The sequence below is a fragment of the Haliotis cracherodii genome, unplaced genomic scaffold, assembly GCF_022045235.1.
Source record: "Haliotis cracherodii isolate W230 unplaced genomic scaffold, xgHalCrac1.p SCAF_13, whole genome shotgun sequence".
In the NCBI taxonomy this organism is placed as follows: Eukaryota; Metazoa; Mollusca; class Gastropoda; order Lepetellida; family Haliotidae; genus Haliotis; species Haliotis cracherodii.
In genome coordinates, this window is record NW_027266268.1 from 19,437,521 (window position 1) to 19,454,478 (window position 16,958).

A 16,958-nucleotide genomic window follows, 5' to 3' on the forward strand; every position below is an offset into this window, starting at 1 on the left:
TGACAACCACGATCCCTTTTGTACAAGCGGGAAGGTGAAGTTTAATCTAGAGTGGAGTTTAATTTGTTAACTCCATGTCAGTTATATTACAGCGTTCAGAAGCACAGATATCAGAGTGTAGTAGGCATTTACCATCCTTGTGAATCATTAACTGGGTCGAACCCACGATCATAGGATCCTGGCAGCCCACGAGCTCTGTACAGAAGATTCCTCCCAGAGCGACTGTTGCAAAACTCTATGTGAACTGGTGATTTGTTTGAAGTGTTCATGCAGTTTCATGTCTCATTTCTGAGGGAGAATATTGTCCGTGCTGCGGACGTTACTTCGTTCTGTTTTAGAAATCATGACTGCTGTCTACTGAAGCGTCGTAAAATATGTTTAAAAGTGACATTATACATGTTCTTCCAGAGTTGTTCGTATGTGATTGATGGTTGATTAACGCCGCTCACAACAATATTCCACCTTCAGGAAGAGGGTCTGTTGGTGGGTATGGCGCTCACAACAATATTCCACCTTCAGGAAGACGGTCTGTTGGTGGGTATGGCGCTCACAACAATATTCCACCTTCAGGAAGACGGTCTGTTGGTGGGTATGGCGCTCACAACAATATTCCACCTTCAGGAAGACGGTCTGTTTGTGGGTATGGCACTCACAACAATATTCCACCTTCAGGAAGAGGGTCTGTTTGTGGGTATGGCGCTCACAACAATATTCCACTTTCAGGAAGACGGTCTGTTGGTGGGTATGGCTCGCACAACAATATTCCACCTTCAGGAAGATGGTCTGTTGGTGGGTATGGCGCTCACAAACATGAAAGTGTTTATGGAATGGCGATGGCCCGGTACACACAGACTGCTGGACTCACGGCTAAACCTCGTCATGGTATACAGCCGATCGAAGAAGGTCTGGCTAATTTTAGTTCAGTTTTTTTTCCCGTCTTCCTGGCACTTATTGTTTTGAGGTATCGCCCGGGCGTGATAGTTCCTAGGAACGAAAGTTTGTTTGTTTGTTGTTTAACGCCGCACTCAGCAATATTCCAGCTATATGACTGCGGTCTGTAAAATAATCGAGTCTGGACCAGGCAATCCGGTGATTGACATAATGAGCATCGATCCACGCAATTGGGATCGATGACATGTATCAACCAAGTCAGCGGGCCTGACCACCCGATCCCGTTAGTCGCCTTTTACGGCAAGCATGGGTTGCTGAAGACCAATTCTACCCCGACCTTCACGGGTCCTAAGAACGAAAGATGTTGCCTCTTTGTTGCACCCTGTGAAATAATATCTTGGGACCAAATACAGCCAAACACCGTTGTGTCGAAGTTGAAGGGGCTTCTTAAATACTTCGAGTTATCCGAGGCTCGACACAACCGAAAATGAAAAATAAATAAGGAATAGACAGGGATCAAACTCTTACTTCCAGACAACCATAAGTTAGACACATCAAACTTCGACTTCGGTGTTTGACTGTAAGATAAACATGACAACACAACACAATATATCTTAATATACTGTATATTTGCAATTTGACAATCATAACAATCATAACATCATACAATTGAGTATGTTTTAAGCCGCTTTTAGCAATAATCCATCAATATCACGGCGGGGAACACCAGAAACTGGCTTTACACATTGTACCCATGTGGGGAATCGAACCCGGGTCTTTGGTGTGACGAACGAACGCTTTACTTCTAGGCTACCCCACCGCCCCACATCATAGGTGAGTTGAGGTGAGTTGGGGTTTAACGTCGCGTCCAAGATTATTGCACTTATATAGCGACGTGCATGCACGTGTGTGTGTTTGTGTGGCTGCTTGTACTGGTCCGGACTGATGCCGATTTATAGTGCTAGCTCACTGGGATACCATGCCGCAGTTTAACATGAATACCCCACGCAGACACAGTATATCCGAGCCGACCAGTCCTTGTTTTAGCCCCTAACAGGGTAACAACAAGTACCATCTTTTAACGTCTTTTAGTATGACGTGGCCGGAGATCGAACCCCGGACCTTCCGCTCTCCGGGCGGACGCTCTCCCACTAGACCACGGAAGAGGTCCCCAGCATCATACAATACTTGTTATAGTTATCAATATAGTCATTAATTACGCGTTTTTGGTTTTGATACGTTTAAAGTTATTACATGCATGGCAGTGTGTGACAAAATCTTTATGTGAGTGAGTTGGGTTTAATGCCTCTTTGACCAGCATTAGTTATATCAAGGCGTGTCAGTTTAAACTTGAAGGAAAGCCCGAAGTGATACAGGTCTCAGGCGTTTACCCTTGTGAAATACACGAGAATGGACAAACCTAAGTATGGCGCCAACACACCTAGAAACGTAATCGGGACGAACCGGAATACGAACCTCTGCATAGCGAATTGTGCGCCTTAGACGACAGGGCCCTACAATTAAATTTTGTAAGTGTTGTGAATAATTGCTCTCAACTCTAATTGCTCTCGTAGGCTGCCTATGTTGTCAACGTCAGTACGAGCTGTGACATTCTATGAGTCACCGAGTTATGAAGTTGTATTAATAAGTATCCTTTGTGTCAGAACGTGTTTCAGTTTCACACTGTGCACCCTCGCTCACCCTATACGTACCAGGAAGTAGGACATACGGCTCCTACCCGCACACGATAGGTGAATCTCTCGAAAGTGTTAATCCTTGTGTTACATTAATATTCACGTGGTAAATTCATTGAAGGCATGGTTGAATATTTCTTTGAAACGATTGCTGTGTAATTTGCATCGCTTCACGTTCGGAAATTCTGTTGTGAGCTTGACACCCAAGGACGCGACATGATGTTAGGCGAGGCGTTAAACCAAAATACCTCACTCACTCAAGACCAAACTCACCCAGAACTAGAATCAACGCGCCCACCCGCTCGCTCGCTCACTCACTCACTCACTTACTCACAAAACCCATTCACTCACCCACCCAACAAAACCAGAATAGGTTGATCGTGGGTTCGAATCTAGTTCACCCTGATCGTTGTTCTGCCAGCACCATGTCCGTGCTCGTGGGGGCACGTCGCTACATTGTGCAATAATCTTGAACGCGACGTTAAACCCAATTTCTCCCAACCAGTTTCACCCGCGGATTAAGGGACAGAGTAGTTCACGTAGCACACCACCACCCTAATGACATTTGATGATATCTCTTCCCATCTATCATTCACTTTTCAATGCTTTTCCAAATAGGATTCTGAATCATCACGAAAACACTAGTCCGACACAAACGGTGTTAAACCCCAATGACTCACTCATTGATCGGGAAGATTCGAAACATACCAAATCACTGATCACTTGTGAGTTTCACAACCACTCATTGTGTACATAGTACATTTACAGACAGTGACTTAACCCCGGAAGTATTTTAGAACATCGCGATTTTACTCGACGTACTCGGTAGCTATTGACACGAGGCGAAGTATGTTTGCCAGATGGACCCTCCCAAAACAGTTGGCTCCTGTGATTGTGTTACTGTTGACGGTGTGTACAAACTTTGTACATACACGGAATATCCATTTCGGTGAGTATCATCATACAAAAGATTTCATTCGGGACAATTTTATGTTGTGTTTGACATCATCGTGTGGGCGCTGCGTCGAGGTGGAAGATACGTTCACTTTGTGTAGGACGCAATGTCATTCAGAACAATTCCTGAAGATTTATAAATATATGAGCAGGTTTCATTGTGCTGACCCGGTCACGCACATGGCGGAGCAATCAGGGATAAATAGATGATTGTGTCATGCTTGTGTCACGAATTGTGTCAGGAATGTGTCAGGACTTTGTTACGCATGTGACAGGACTGTGTCAGGACTGTCAGGACTGTGTTACGCATGTGTCAGGACTGTGGCAGGACTGTCAGGACTGTATTACGCATGTGTCAGGACTGTGGCACGCATGTGTCAGGACTGTGTCAGGACTGTGTCAGGACTGTCAGGACTGTGTTACGCATGTGTCAGGACTGTGGCAGGACTGTCAGGACTGTGTTACGCATGTGTCAGGACTGTGTTACGCATGTGTAAGGACTGTGTTACGCATGTGTCAGGACTGTGTTACGCATGTGTCAGGAATGTGTCAGGACTGTCAGGACTGTGTAAAGCATGTGTCAGGACTGTGGCAGGACTGTCAGGACTGTGTTACGCATGTGTCAGGACTGTGTTACGCATGTGTCAGGACTGTGTCAGGACTGTCAGGACTCTGTTACGCATGTGTCAGGACTGTGGCAGGACTGTCAGGACTGTCAGGACTGTGTTACGCATGTGTCAGGACTGTGGCAGGACTGTCAGGACTGTGTAAAGCATGTGTCAGAACTGTGCTACGCATGTGTCAGGACTGTCAGGACTGTGTTACGCATGTGTCAGGACTGTGTTACGCATGTGTCAGGACTGTGTCAGGACTGTGTTACGCATGTGTCAGGACTGTGTCAGGACTGTGTTACGCATGTGTCAGGACTGTGTTACGCATGTGTCAGGACTGTGTTACGCATGTGTCAGGACTGTGTTACGCATGTGTCAGGACTGTGTCAAGCATGTGTCAGGACTGTGTTACGTATGTGTCAGGACTGTGTTACGCATGTGTCAGGACTGTGTCAGGACTGTCATGTCTGTCAGGACTGTCAGGACTGTGCTACGTATGTGCCAGGACTGTGTTACGCATGTGTCAGGACTGTGGCAGGACTGTCAGGACTGTATTACGCATGTGTCAGGACTGTGGTACGCATGTGTCAGGACTGTGTCAGGACTGTGTCAGGACTGTCAGGACTGTGTTACGCATGTGTCAGGACTGTGGCAGGACTGTCAGGACTGTGTTACGCATGTGTCAGGACTGTGTTACGCATGTGTAAGGACTGTGTTACGCATGTGTCAGGACTGTGTTACGCATGTGTCAGGAATGTGTCAGGACTGTCAGGACTGTGTAAAGCATGTGTCAGGACTGTGGCAGGACTGTCAGGACTGTGTTACGCATGTGTCAGGACTGTGTTACGCATGTGTCAGGACTGTGTCAGGACTGTCAGGACTCTGTTACGCATGTGTCAGGACTGTGGCAGGACTGTCAGGACTGTCAGGACTGTGTTACGCATGTGTCAGGACTGTGGCAGGACTGTCAGGACTGTGTAAAGCATGTGTCAGAACTGTGCTACGCATGTGTCAGGACTGTCAGGACTGTGTTACGCATGTGTCAGGACTGTGTTACGCATGTGTCAGGACTGTGTCAGGACTGTGTTACGCATGTGTCAGGACTGTGTCAGGACTGTGTTACGCATGTGTCAGGACTGTGTTACGCATGTGTCAGGACTGTGTTACGCATGTGTCAGGACTGTGTTACGCATGTGTCAGGACTGTGTCAAGCATGTGTCAGGGCTGTGTTACGTATGTGTCAGGACTGTGTTACGCATGTGTCAGGACTGTGTCAGGACTGTCATGTCTGTCAGGACTGTCAGGACTGTGCTACGTATGTGCCAGGACTGTGTTACGCATGTGTCAGGACTGTCAGGACTGTCAGGACTGTGTTACGCATGTGTCAGGACTGTGTCAGGACTGTCAGAACTGTCAGGACTGTGTTACGCATGTGTCAGGACTGTGTCAAGCATGTGTCAGGACTGTGTTACGTATGTGTCAGGACTGTGTTACGCATGTGTCAGGACTGTGTCAGGACTGTCAGGACTGTCATGTCTGTCAGGACTGTGTTACGTATGTGTCAGGACTGTGTTACGCATGTGTCAGGACTGTGTCAGGACTGTCAGGACTGTGCCAGGACTGTCAGGACTGTCAGGACTGTGTTACGCATGTGTCAGGACTGTGTCAGGACTGTGTTACGCATGTGTCAGGACTGTGTTACGCATGTGTCAGGAATGTGTCAGGACTGTCAGGACTGTGTAAAGCATGTGTCAGGACTGTGGCAGGACTGTCAGGACTGTGTTACGCATGTGTCAGGACTGTGTTACGCATGTGTCAGGACTGTGTCAGGACTGTCAGGACTCTGTTACGCATGTGTCAGGATTGTGGCAGGACTGTCAGGACTGTCAGGACTGTGTTACGCATGTGTCAGGACTGTGGCAGGACTGTCAGGACTGTGTAAAGCATGTGTCAGAACTGTGCTACGCATGTGTCAGGACTGTCAGGACTGTGTTACGCATGTGTCAGGACTGTGTTACGCATGTGTCAGGACTGTGTCAGGACTGTGTTACGCATGTGTCAGGACTGTGTCAGGACTGTGTTACGCATGTGTCAGGACTGTGTTACGCATGTGTCAGGACTGTGTTACGCATGTGTCAGGACTGTGTTACGCATGTGTCAGGACTGTGTCAAGCATGTGTCAGGACTGTGTTACGTATGTGTCAGGACTGTGTTACGCATGTGTCAGGACTGTGTCAGGACTGTCATGTCTGTCAGGACTGTCAGGACTGTGCTACGTATGTGCCAGGACTGTGTTACGCATGTGTCAGGACTGTCAGGACTGTCAGGACTGTGTTACGCATGTGTCAGGACTGTGTCAGGACTGTCAGAACTGTCAGGACTGTGTTACGCATGTGTCAGGACTGTGTCAAGCATGTGTCAGGACTGTGTTACGCATGTGTCAGGACTGTGTCAGGACTGTCAGGACTGTCATGTCTGTCAGGACTGTGTTACGTATGTGTCAGGACTGTGTTACGCATGTGTCAGGACTGTGTCAGGACTGTCAGGACTGTGCCAGGACTGTCAGGACTGTCAGGACTGTGTTACGCATGTGTCAGGACTGTGTCAGGACTGTGTTACGCATGTGTCAGGACTGTGTTACGCATGTGTCAGGACTGTGTGAGGACTGTGTTACGCATGTGTCAGGACTGTGTCAGGACTGTCAGGACTTTGTTACGCATGTGTCAGGACTGTGTCAGGACTGTGTTACGCATGTGTCAGGACTGTGTCAGGATTGTTCATATATTCGAGTGGTAACGGGTATCACATAAATTGATACTAAATTACCTTTGATATAGATTATGACGATGTGGACTGCGTGACTGATGAAAGGTGAATGTAGTGTGGATACAACGTGAATGTACTGTGAATATATTGTTTGGCACCGTGAATGTAATGTGAATATTGTATGATTGTTATGTGAGTATATGAATGTAGTGTGAATATTATGTGAATGAATGCATTGTGAATTAAATGTGAGTATTAATGTAGTGTGCTTGTTCTGGGATTTTAATGTGAAAACGTACACTTGAAGCGAGCGTATACAATGTTGGTGAGTTGAAATGTAGTGTAAATATAGTATGAAAGTGTGCATGGAGTGTGCATGAAGCATGAAAGTGTGCATGAAGTGTGAATATAGTATGAATATTGAGTGAATGTAGTGTGAGTGTAGCATTAAAGTGTGCATGAAATGTGAAATAGTATGAATATTGAGTGAATGTAGTGTGAATGGAGCATAAAAGTGTGCATGAAATGTGAAAATAGTTTGAATATTGAGTGAATGTAGGGTGCGTGTAGTGTGAATGTAGCATGAAAATGTGCATGAAATGTGAATATAGTATGAATACTGAGTGAATCCAGAGTGAATGTAGCATACAATTCTGCATGAAGTGTGAATGTAGTGTGAATACAGCATAAAAGTGTGCATGAAGAGTGAATGTAGTGTTAATAAAGCATAAATTGTGCATGAAGTGTGCATGAAGTGTGCATGAAGTGTGAATGTAGTGTGAATGTAGTGTGAATGTAGTGTTAATAAAGCATACAATTGTGCATGAAGTGTGCATGAAGTGTGAATGTAGTGTGAATGTAGTGTGAATGTAGTGTTAATAAAGCATAAATTGTGCATGAAGTGTGCATGAAGTGTGAATGTAGTGTGAATGTAGTGTTAATAAAGCATAAATTGTGCATGAAGTGTGCATGAAGTGTGCATGAAGTGTGAATGTAGTGTGAATGTAGTGTGAATGTAGTGTTGATAAAGCATAAATTGTGCATGAAGTGTGAATGTAGTGTGAATGTAGTGTGAATGTAGTGTTTAGAAAGCATAAATTGTGCATGAAGTGTGCATGAAGTGTGAATGTAGTGTGAATGTAGTGTGAATGTAGTGTTAATAAAGCATACAATTGTGCATGAAGTGTGCATGAAGTGTGAATGTAGTGTGAATGTAGTGTGAATGTAGTGTGAATGTAGTGTTAATAAAGCATACAATTGTGCATGAAGTGTGCATGAAGTGTGAATGTAGTGTGAATGTAGTGTGAACGTAGTGTTAATAAAGCATACAATTGTGCATGAAGTGTGCATGAAGTGTGAATGTAGTGTGAATGTAGTGTGAATGTAGTGTTAATAAAGCATACAATTGTGCATGAAGTGTGAATGTAGTGTGAATGTAGTGTGAATGTAGTGTGAATGTAGTGTTAATAAAGCATACAATTGTGCATGAAGTGTTAATGTAGTGTGAATGTAGTGTGAATGTAGTGTGAATGTAGTGTTAATAAAGCATACAATTGTGCATGAAGTGTGAATGTAGTTTGAATGTATCATTATACTATGAACTATGAACACAGTGCAAACACATTACCACTGACATTGACTGACAAAGTGTGAATACATTGTAAACGTAGCATGGATAAGGTGTGTGAATGTAATAGTGAAATTCCAACCCATGACGACTGATTGATATTGCCAACAAGAACAAAATACAATTCACAAGGCAATAATTCTCAGTTAACGGCATGTTTTCCTGCAGGTAAAATCTTCTTTGAATCGTCCTGTGAACGCCAGACTTGGTCCTTGGCAAACAGTACATGTACCGACAAGGGGGGAAAGCTGTTCGGCCTGTCCGACCTGAAGCTTGCCTACGGGGGACATGTCAACAAACTGGCCATCCGAGATCACGCAACCATTTGGCTGGACAAGGGGGCATACCGTGAGTACGAAACCTTCATTGCACACCTCTCCATCCACACACCCGGAAATTACAAGTCATTTACATTGCTGTTCACATTTAGACCAACCTACATTCCATTTAATCTCGTGCACCTCTCAAAACTTAATACAGTTCTTCCCCTGCACCCCCCACCCACACACCCACACACCTCCACACACACCCACACCCCACACACAGGCACCCACACACCTCCACCTCGAAGCCCCCGGTCAAAACATCCAAGCAACAAATGTTTCCGCCCTAAGAGAGTACTATGGTAAAAACACCAGTAAAATTGACTGAATTCACAACGTCAGTAAAGTTATGTGTTGTCAGGTTTGCGAGATTTAGTATCTGATGCCGGTTAATTAATTAACCTTATTGTAGTTGCAATCTCCCAAAAATAAAGTGTTTCTTTTTTTGCAGAAAATACAACCGAGGGTTGTATTATTTTGACCGGAGAACACATCAGGCTCAACAATAACTGTAAAGAAAACCATTACTCTATTTGCCGTGTGAAAACTGGTGGGTCTAACGAGAAAAGTCTTCTTCATCTACGTCTTCTTCTTCATCTTCTTCTTCTCTTTCTTCTCCTCCTTCTTCTTCTACTCTTTCTTATCATTTCTCTTCTCTTTTTCTCCTTCTCCTTCTTCTCATTATTCTTCTTCTCCCTCTTCTTCTTTTCTTCTCTTTTTACTCCTCCTTCATCTTTTCTTTTTATCTTCTTCTCCTTTTCTTTCTTCTCCTTCTTCCCTTTCTTTTTCTTTTAGTCCTTCTTCTTCTCCTTCTGCCCTTTCTCCTCCTTCTACTCCTTCTTCTCCCAATCCTTCTTTTACTCATTCTTCTACCAATCCTACTTCTTCTCCATCTCGTTGTATTGAATATCATTAATACTGAACGCTTTAACATGTGATTATTTAAACGAGTAATTGTGAATAATCATTTATTCAAGTGCAATAAGCTTTAATATCATATTCAGTGTCTGTTTTAATTTAGTCAATAAAAATGCTAATACTTTCGTACATTTGACATATATATGTCCATATGTCTGTTTTGTAGATCCTGACTTTATATTCAACAGCAATGGTAAGTACTCGTGCTTAACGCCAATACTCCAGCTGTATGACGGCGGTCTGTAAATAACCGAGTCAGGACCAAACAATCCAGTGATAGACCCTAACGAGCATTAATCAACGCAATTGGGATACGATGACATACCATCAGATCCCTCTTGTCTCTTACGACAAGCATGGGTTCATGAAGTTCAATTCTAACCCGAATTTTCTCGGGATTTTCAGTGATCCATTCAGTTTTCATCGCAATTTCTCCCTTTTACGCCCAATGGAAAATGTTTGGCATTCGGCTGGTTATTCTCTGGCTTTATTTTTTATATTCTTTACGGTATGGTGGTGTCCCCCACCGATGATGCATTGGACGTTTTATGCGTTAAATCATAAGTCATATGTTCTTCTGAACGTTTTCGAAGAATGTGTGACGGCATCAATGCCATTAAACAGCCCAATGAAATACACGTGTAAATCTCGGAGTTAACGGGAGTTAACCAGCTGAATGGACGTTTACACCCTGAGTCACGGAGTGTACTCGAAGATGCACACGCCTCTATTGACACGTATCAATTGTATCAACAACAAACAAAAAAAAACAAAAAAAGAAAAAAAGTATCAATTGTATCGATACGAGTTTACAAGTTGCACAGTGTTTATATTTTTAAAATAATTTTATGTGACCGACCCTAAGTTTGTTTGTTTGATGTTTAACGCCGTACTCAGCAATATTCCAAATACTACTATATGCCGGCGGTCTGTAAATAATCAATTTGAACAAGACAGTCCAGTGATTGACATCATGAGCATCGATCCACGCAATTGGGATACGATGACATGTATCAACCAAGTCAGCGAGCCTGACCACCCGATCCCGTTAGTCGCCTAACGACAAGCATAGTCACCTTTTACGGCAAGCATGGGTTGCTGAAGACCTATTCTACCCCGGATCTTCGCGGGTAGAACCCTCAGTAATACCTCTATGGCGAACAGAAGCAAATGTAACGTGACAAACAAGTGACATCATGATGTCAGTACTGACCAACCAATCTGCTTGTATCGGTTTTCAGATGGCAGACAGATTAATTTTATGATTGTATGACAAATGTTTCTTCTCGCGGATCTCAATATGTAATGTCCCAACCGATACAAAACGCCATGAAACGTTTACAATATACAGGTAACGTAATGAACATAAATCGTGCAGGTTCAATGCATAATGCTGTCATATGCCAACGTTTATGTATTGGCCAAATATCAATATTGATAATGTATACAACGTACCTTTTTCACTGTGTTGCTTCATCCTGTTTCTACAGATGGAAATGTACCATACCAAGGATGCAATGGAGGCACGACAAAAGGTGATGAATTAATTTATATTTATCTACTAAAGGACCAACCATATGATATTCTGGACTGGGTGGGAGCGATTTTATCTAAGTAAATAATGTTGCTATATATTTGTCTTTTATAGGAAACAGGCTCATAGCATTAATAAAAAATATCTGGTTTAATCGCTGTAGTTGAAACTATCTCTATTTTTTAGTGTGTGTGTGTGTGCGTGTGTGCGTGTGTGTGTGTGTGTGTGTGTGTGTGTGTGTGTGTGTGTGTGTGTGTGTGTGTGTGTGTGTGTGTGCGTGTGCGTGTGTGTGTACGTGTCTGCTTGTATTGCTGAAATACTGTTAATGCGTTAAACCAAATCTAACCCACTCACTCTCTTAATCTACTTTCAGAGCCTACCAGTACACGACATCCTACCAGTACACGACATCGATATACAGCCATTCCTGCTACCAGAACAGCCTCTTCATTCCTCTCCTATACTAACAGAAGTATGTCTGTGGTTCCCATGCTATCACCAATAACGACAGTAGGGGCGGTGATGTAGCTTTCTGACATAAGTAGATGTTCGTCGTGGTTCCTACAGTAACTTGATTGCCCACTGTGAAAGTATCGAAATGGAGGCGGATAGTGTAGCAGCCCCTCTGTTTAATAGCAATGCAAATTTTGTGATGCACAGATAATGTGTTGATGCTTTGATTGGATGACTTGGTTATTGTGTCAAACATATACAGTGAAACCTCTTCAATCTGGATTGTACCGTTCGCAATGAAATCTGCCAAGATTAAGCCATATATACCAAGGGTACAATTATGATAGGCCTGGAAATCTGGTAAATTCAATTCTCTAGCCTATGACAAATATATAAGGATATGTGTAGTCGGCAAAGCGATATAAGATAAATGGAATCAACTTGTGATTTCAAGGAATAGCATATGGCTGACTTGCACCATATGTTCCGTGTTGTTTGACTTTGCATCGGTTTGTGGCGGGGGCCACCGATGGAGAACCCTTTGTATTAATGTAACATCACAATTTTATAGTGATTCATAAACACATGCTCATGACGTAGGAGAAGTATCTTTGGGCGCTGCTGAGCGGCGTTAGAGACCCGACAGGATTACCCTTTTCGGGAACACCCGGTGTTCACATAACAAATTTTATCCGTTATTACCACTTTTCGGGAGTGAGTGAGTGAGTATGGTTTTACGCCGCTTTTAGAAATATTCCAGCAATATCACGGCGGGGGACACCACCACCACTTTTCGGGAACACCCGGTGTTCACATAACAAATTTGGCCGGTTATTACCCTTTTCGGAAAAACATGGTGTTCACATAACAAATTTGATCCGTTACTACCCTTTTCAGCGACACCTGGTGTTCACATAACAAATTTGACCCGTTATTACCCTTTTCGGGAACACATTGTGTTCACATAACAAATTTGGCCCGTTATTACCCTTTTCGGGACACCCGGTGTTCACATAACAAATTTGATCCGTTATTACCCTTTTCGGGAACACCTGATGTTCACATAACAAATTTGATCCGTTTTTACCCTTTTCGGGAACACCCGGTGTTCACATAACAAATTTGGCCCGTTATTGCCCTTTTTGGGAACACCTGGTGTTCGCATGACACATTTGATCCGTTATTACCCTTTTCGGGAACACCCGGTGTTCACATAACAAATTTGATCCGTTATTACCCTTTTTGGGAACACCTGGTGTTCACATAACAAATTTGATCCGTTATTACCCTTTTTGGGAACACCTGGTGTTCACATGACACATTTGATCCGTTATTACCCTTTTCGGGAACATCTGGTGTTCACATAACAAATTTGATCCGTTATTACCCTTTTTGGGAACACCTGGTGTTCACATGACACATTTGATCCGCTATTACCCTTTTCGGAAAAAAACATGTTGTTCACATAACAAATTTGACCCGTTATTATCCTCTTCTGGAACCCCCGGTGTTCACATAACAAATTTGACCCGTTATTACCCTTTTCGGGAACACCCGGTGTTCACATAACAAATTTGACCCGTGAAGATCCGGGATAGAATAGGTCTTCAGCAACCCATGCTTGCAGTAAAAGGTGACTATGCTTGTCACAAGAGGCGACTAACAGGGTCAGGTGGTCAGGCTCGCTGACATGGTTCATGCATGTCATCGTATCCCAATTACGTGGATCGATGCTCATAATGTCAATCACTGGATTGTCTGGTCCAGACTCGATTATTTACAGACCGCCGTCTTATAGCTGGAATATTGCTGAGCGCGGCGTTAAACAACAAACAAACAAACAAACAAACAAACAAAACATAACAAATTCACCACGTGCGTAAATTTTGCACCGCAATTTTTCTTCTTCGCCAAAAGGAATCTGTTTCGGAAGATAAACGAGACTGATAATTCTCTGGCGTGGACGTTTTATATTTTATGTTTTTTCGCTTATATTTACAGATATTATCATCTCTGTGGTGTGCATCCTGGTGGTCGGGGCAGGTGTCGCGGCTGTCTGTTATTTCAACGGTTAGCACGATTTTTTTCATTTATTTTACTCCCTCGTCCGCGTCACACCAAAAGACGTTAAAAGATGGTACTTGTTGTCACCCTGCCTGGTGCTCGGCATTAAGGGGTTAACACAAGGTCTGTTCGTCTCGGAGTCACCATACTGTGTCTGAGTGGAGTATTCATGTTAAAATGCGTCATGGTAGCTCGGTGGGCTGGCACTATCGGCAGCAGCCCGGACTAGCACAAGCAGCCACGCACACAGAAACACACGTGCATGCACGTCGCTATGTAAGTGCTATAATCTTGGACGCGACGTTAAACCTCATTTCACCTCATCTCACCTCGCTGAGACAGCTCCTAAAGGCCATTGTCAGAGTATCCAAATCGACAAATTGTCCTCCCTCAGTAAATGTTTCTGTAGGGTTGGTTGGCTTGTTCTTTAACGCCGCACTCAGCAATATCCCAGCTATATGACGGCGGTCTGTAAATAATCGAGTCTGGACCAGACAATTCAGTGATTGACATCATGGGCATCGATCCACGCAATTAGGATCGATGGAATGCATCAACCAAGTCAGCGAGCCTGACCACCCGATCCCGTTAGTCGCCTTTTACGACAAGCATAGTCACCTTTTACACCAAGCATGGGTTGCTGGAGACCTATTCTACCCCGGATCTTCACGGGTCGTTTTCTGGAGGGACGCGGATTACCCAGTGCAGAGATGCGTCCCTTAGTCAGTTATTGTGACAATGATTCTTTACTTCAAAAGTGTTTCTGTTTTTCTCTTCCAGGAATAGGAAAGAAGATGGAACGTCAAAGGGAAAGAAGATCACGGAGGCGGCACAGACGTAGAAGATGTTGACGAATGAAAGGGCACTGCACAAAGTATTGATGCGTGACGGACACAAGTTTGTGTTCAAGGACAACGATGGATAGAGACATAGCTGATAGATATATAGACAGGCACACAACTTTAAGCCTTAAAGGCCGATGCCATGCCACGTTATCTCTCTCAACTTGACAAGAATGTAGAAGAAGCATCCTCTACACTATAGCTATTAACGAACTGCGGTTAATCATGTTCAGTGTATGTTAACGGATGTGTCTAAAGGTACATATATGGAATCACAGCATGGCGGGGGCACAGGTGGCCCAGTCGTCTCGGGCGTAGAATTCGCTGTGCAGAGTTGCGTCCCATGGGCAGCCCAGAAACCTATGGTCGTGATTTCGAATCCCGCTTCGCCCCGATGATATTTCTAGGTTTGTTAGCACCATAGCCGTGCTCCTGGGTTTCACCAAAGTGGTCAACGTCTGAGACCTGCATCACTTCTGGTTTTCCTCCCTTTTGAAGCTGATATATAACTGGAATACTGTTCAAAGCGACGTTAAACCTCACTCACTCACTCACTCACAATATCATATTGATATTGAAACCATAAAGTTCCCCTTGCGTAAAGTATCCAACACTGAAGGTGTCGTCTTGTGACTTGAATCTGTAGAGAACTGATACACAAAAGACGACATACAGTGTCACTAAATACATGTGTTAAAAACCCTCTCACGAATAACACGAAATCTCAGTTAAATGCAGTCCATTGTGAGACTCCGAATATATCATAACCATATACTGTAAACTACGTTTACAACGAACTCAAAGGGGCCACTAATTTTAGTTCGTTATAACCGTAGTTCGTTATAAGCATATGTACAGCTTAGATACAGCAGTGGCCAGAACAAAATAATAGCTCGTAATAGCCGTCAGTTCGTTATAAGCGTGTTCGTTATAAACGTAGTTTACTGTAATGCATATGCTTTTTCACTATTGTCTCATTTGGTACATATATAGATATCCTATCTTAAAGAAAACCTTCGAGCCCTCGTTCCAAGCGCTGCTTAAATCCTGTCCATTTTCGATCTATTTATCTACTCTGAATGTATCTACACATACGTCCCAACTGGTAGTTATACAAATTCCAAGAATGCCATTGTGACATAGATAGTGCACCTGTTAGCCCAGGGCTTCAGACCTTTTGGAATCAATCGATGACCTCCATTCAATTGCAAGTATCTATTTACAGTCGTAGTGCATATATAACACCAATAATGTTCCGGGTTACAATTGGTTTCAGCAACCCATGCTTGTCGTAAGAGGCGACCTGGTTGATGCTTGTCATCGTATCCCAATTGCATTGATCCATGCTCATGATAACAATCCCTGGATTGTCTTAGTCCAGACTCGATCATTTACAGACCGCCGTCCTATAAGTGGAATATTGCTGAGTGCGGCGTTAAACAACAAACTAAACAAAAAAACTTAGCAATAAAAAGGGTTGACTTGAATTGTTGATCCCATGTGTTGCCTTTTACGACAAGCATACATCCATGAGATAGTCTGGTATTACATATTATTTTTCTATTGTACTCAAAGAACAGCACCCGTATAAAGTTGTTTAGTTTCGATTACATGATGAGGAACATTAATTATTGACATATTTCATTCTTTTTTCCACTCTGTTATGATCAATATCCTGGACCCATATTCCACCATAGAAACATTAAATACTGACCCATTTTCGATTATCCAACGGATTATGTGTCCTTTCTCTTGTGATTAATAGCCTTGACCCATTTGATATCATAGCGACGTTTTGAGTACCATTCCACGCTACAAATAGCAGTCCAACCAAGCCACATCTCTCAGCGAAAGGAATATTATATTATGTATATTGTGTGTCTTTGTAATGTATGTGCTCTTTGTGCGCGCGCGCGTGTGTGTGTGTGTGTGCGTGCGTGCGTGCGTGCGTGCGTGCGTGTGTGTGTGTGTGTTTATGTGTGCTTGTGTATGTGTTTAGTGTTCTGTGTATGTGTGTATGTTATTGTATTGTAGTTTTGATTGTTTGTATTGATGCTTTACTGATTCTAACGGTTTCTATACAATTCTGTTTTATTTATATCAATTCACATTTTCTTCGTATTGTTGGAATATCCTTTTGTGTTCACATTGTACAGCCCGGGGAACGGTAATCATCTAATAAAACGATATTCTGTGCAATTGCGTCGAAAGACATTCTCAGGGATTTCACAATGAGTGTTAAACCGTTGTGTGCAAACAAACCGAAACTAGTTGTGAATTA

At 43.3% G+C, this 16,958-nt stretch overlaps 1 protein-coding gene across 1 annotated transcript; it reads left to right on the forward strand.

The window, feature by feature from the left end:
• Positions 1–3,421: 3,421 nt before the first annotated feature.
• LOC139459038 (uncharacterized) lies at positions 3,422–16,581 on the forward strand. Its single transcript, XM_071240480.1, has 8 exons — positions 3,422–3,534; positions 8,712–8,891; positions 9,318–9,416; positions 9,951–9,977; positions 11,275–11,319; positions 11,692–11,790; positions 13,773–13,841; positions 14,616–16,581. The coding sequence occupies exons 1-8, from the start codon at positions 3,435–3,437 to the stop codon at positions 14,684–14,686; spliced, it is 690 nt and encodes a 229-aa protein (XP_071096581.1). The 5' UTR covers positions 3,422–3,434; the 3' UTR covers positions 14,687–16,581.
• Positions 16,582–16,958: the final 377 nt, after the last annotated feature.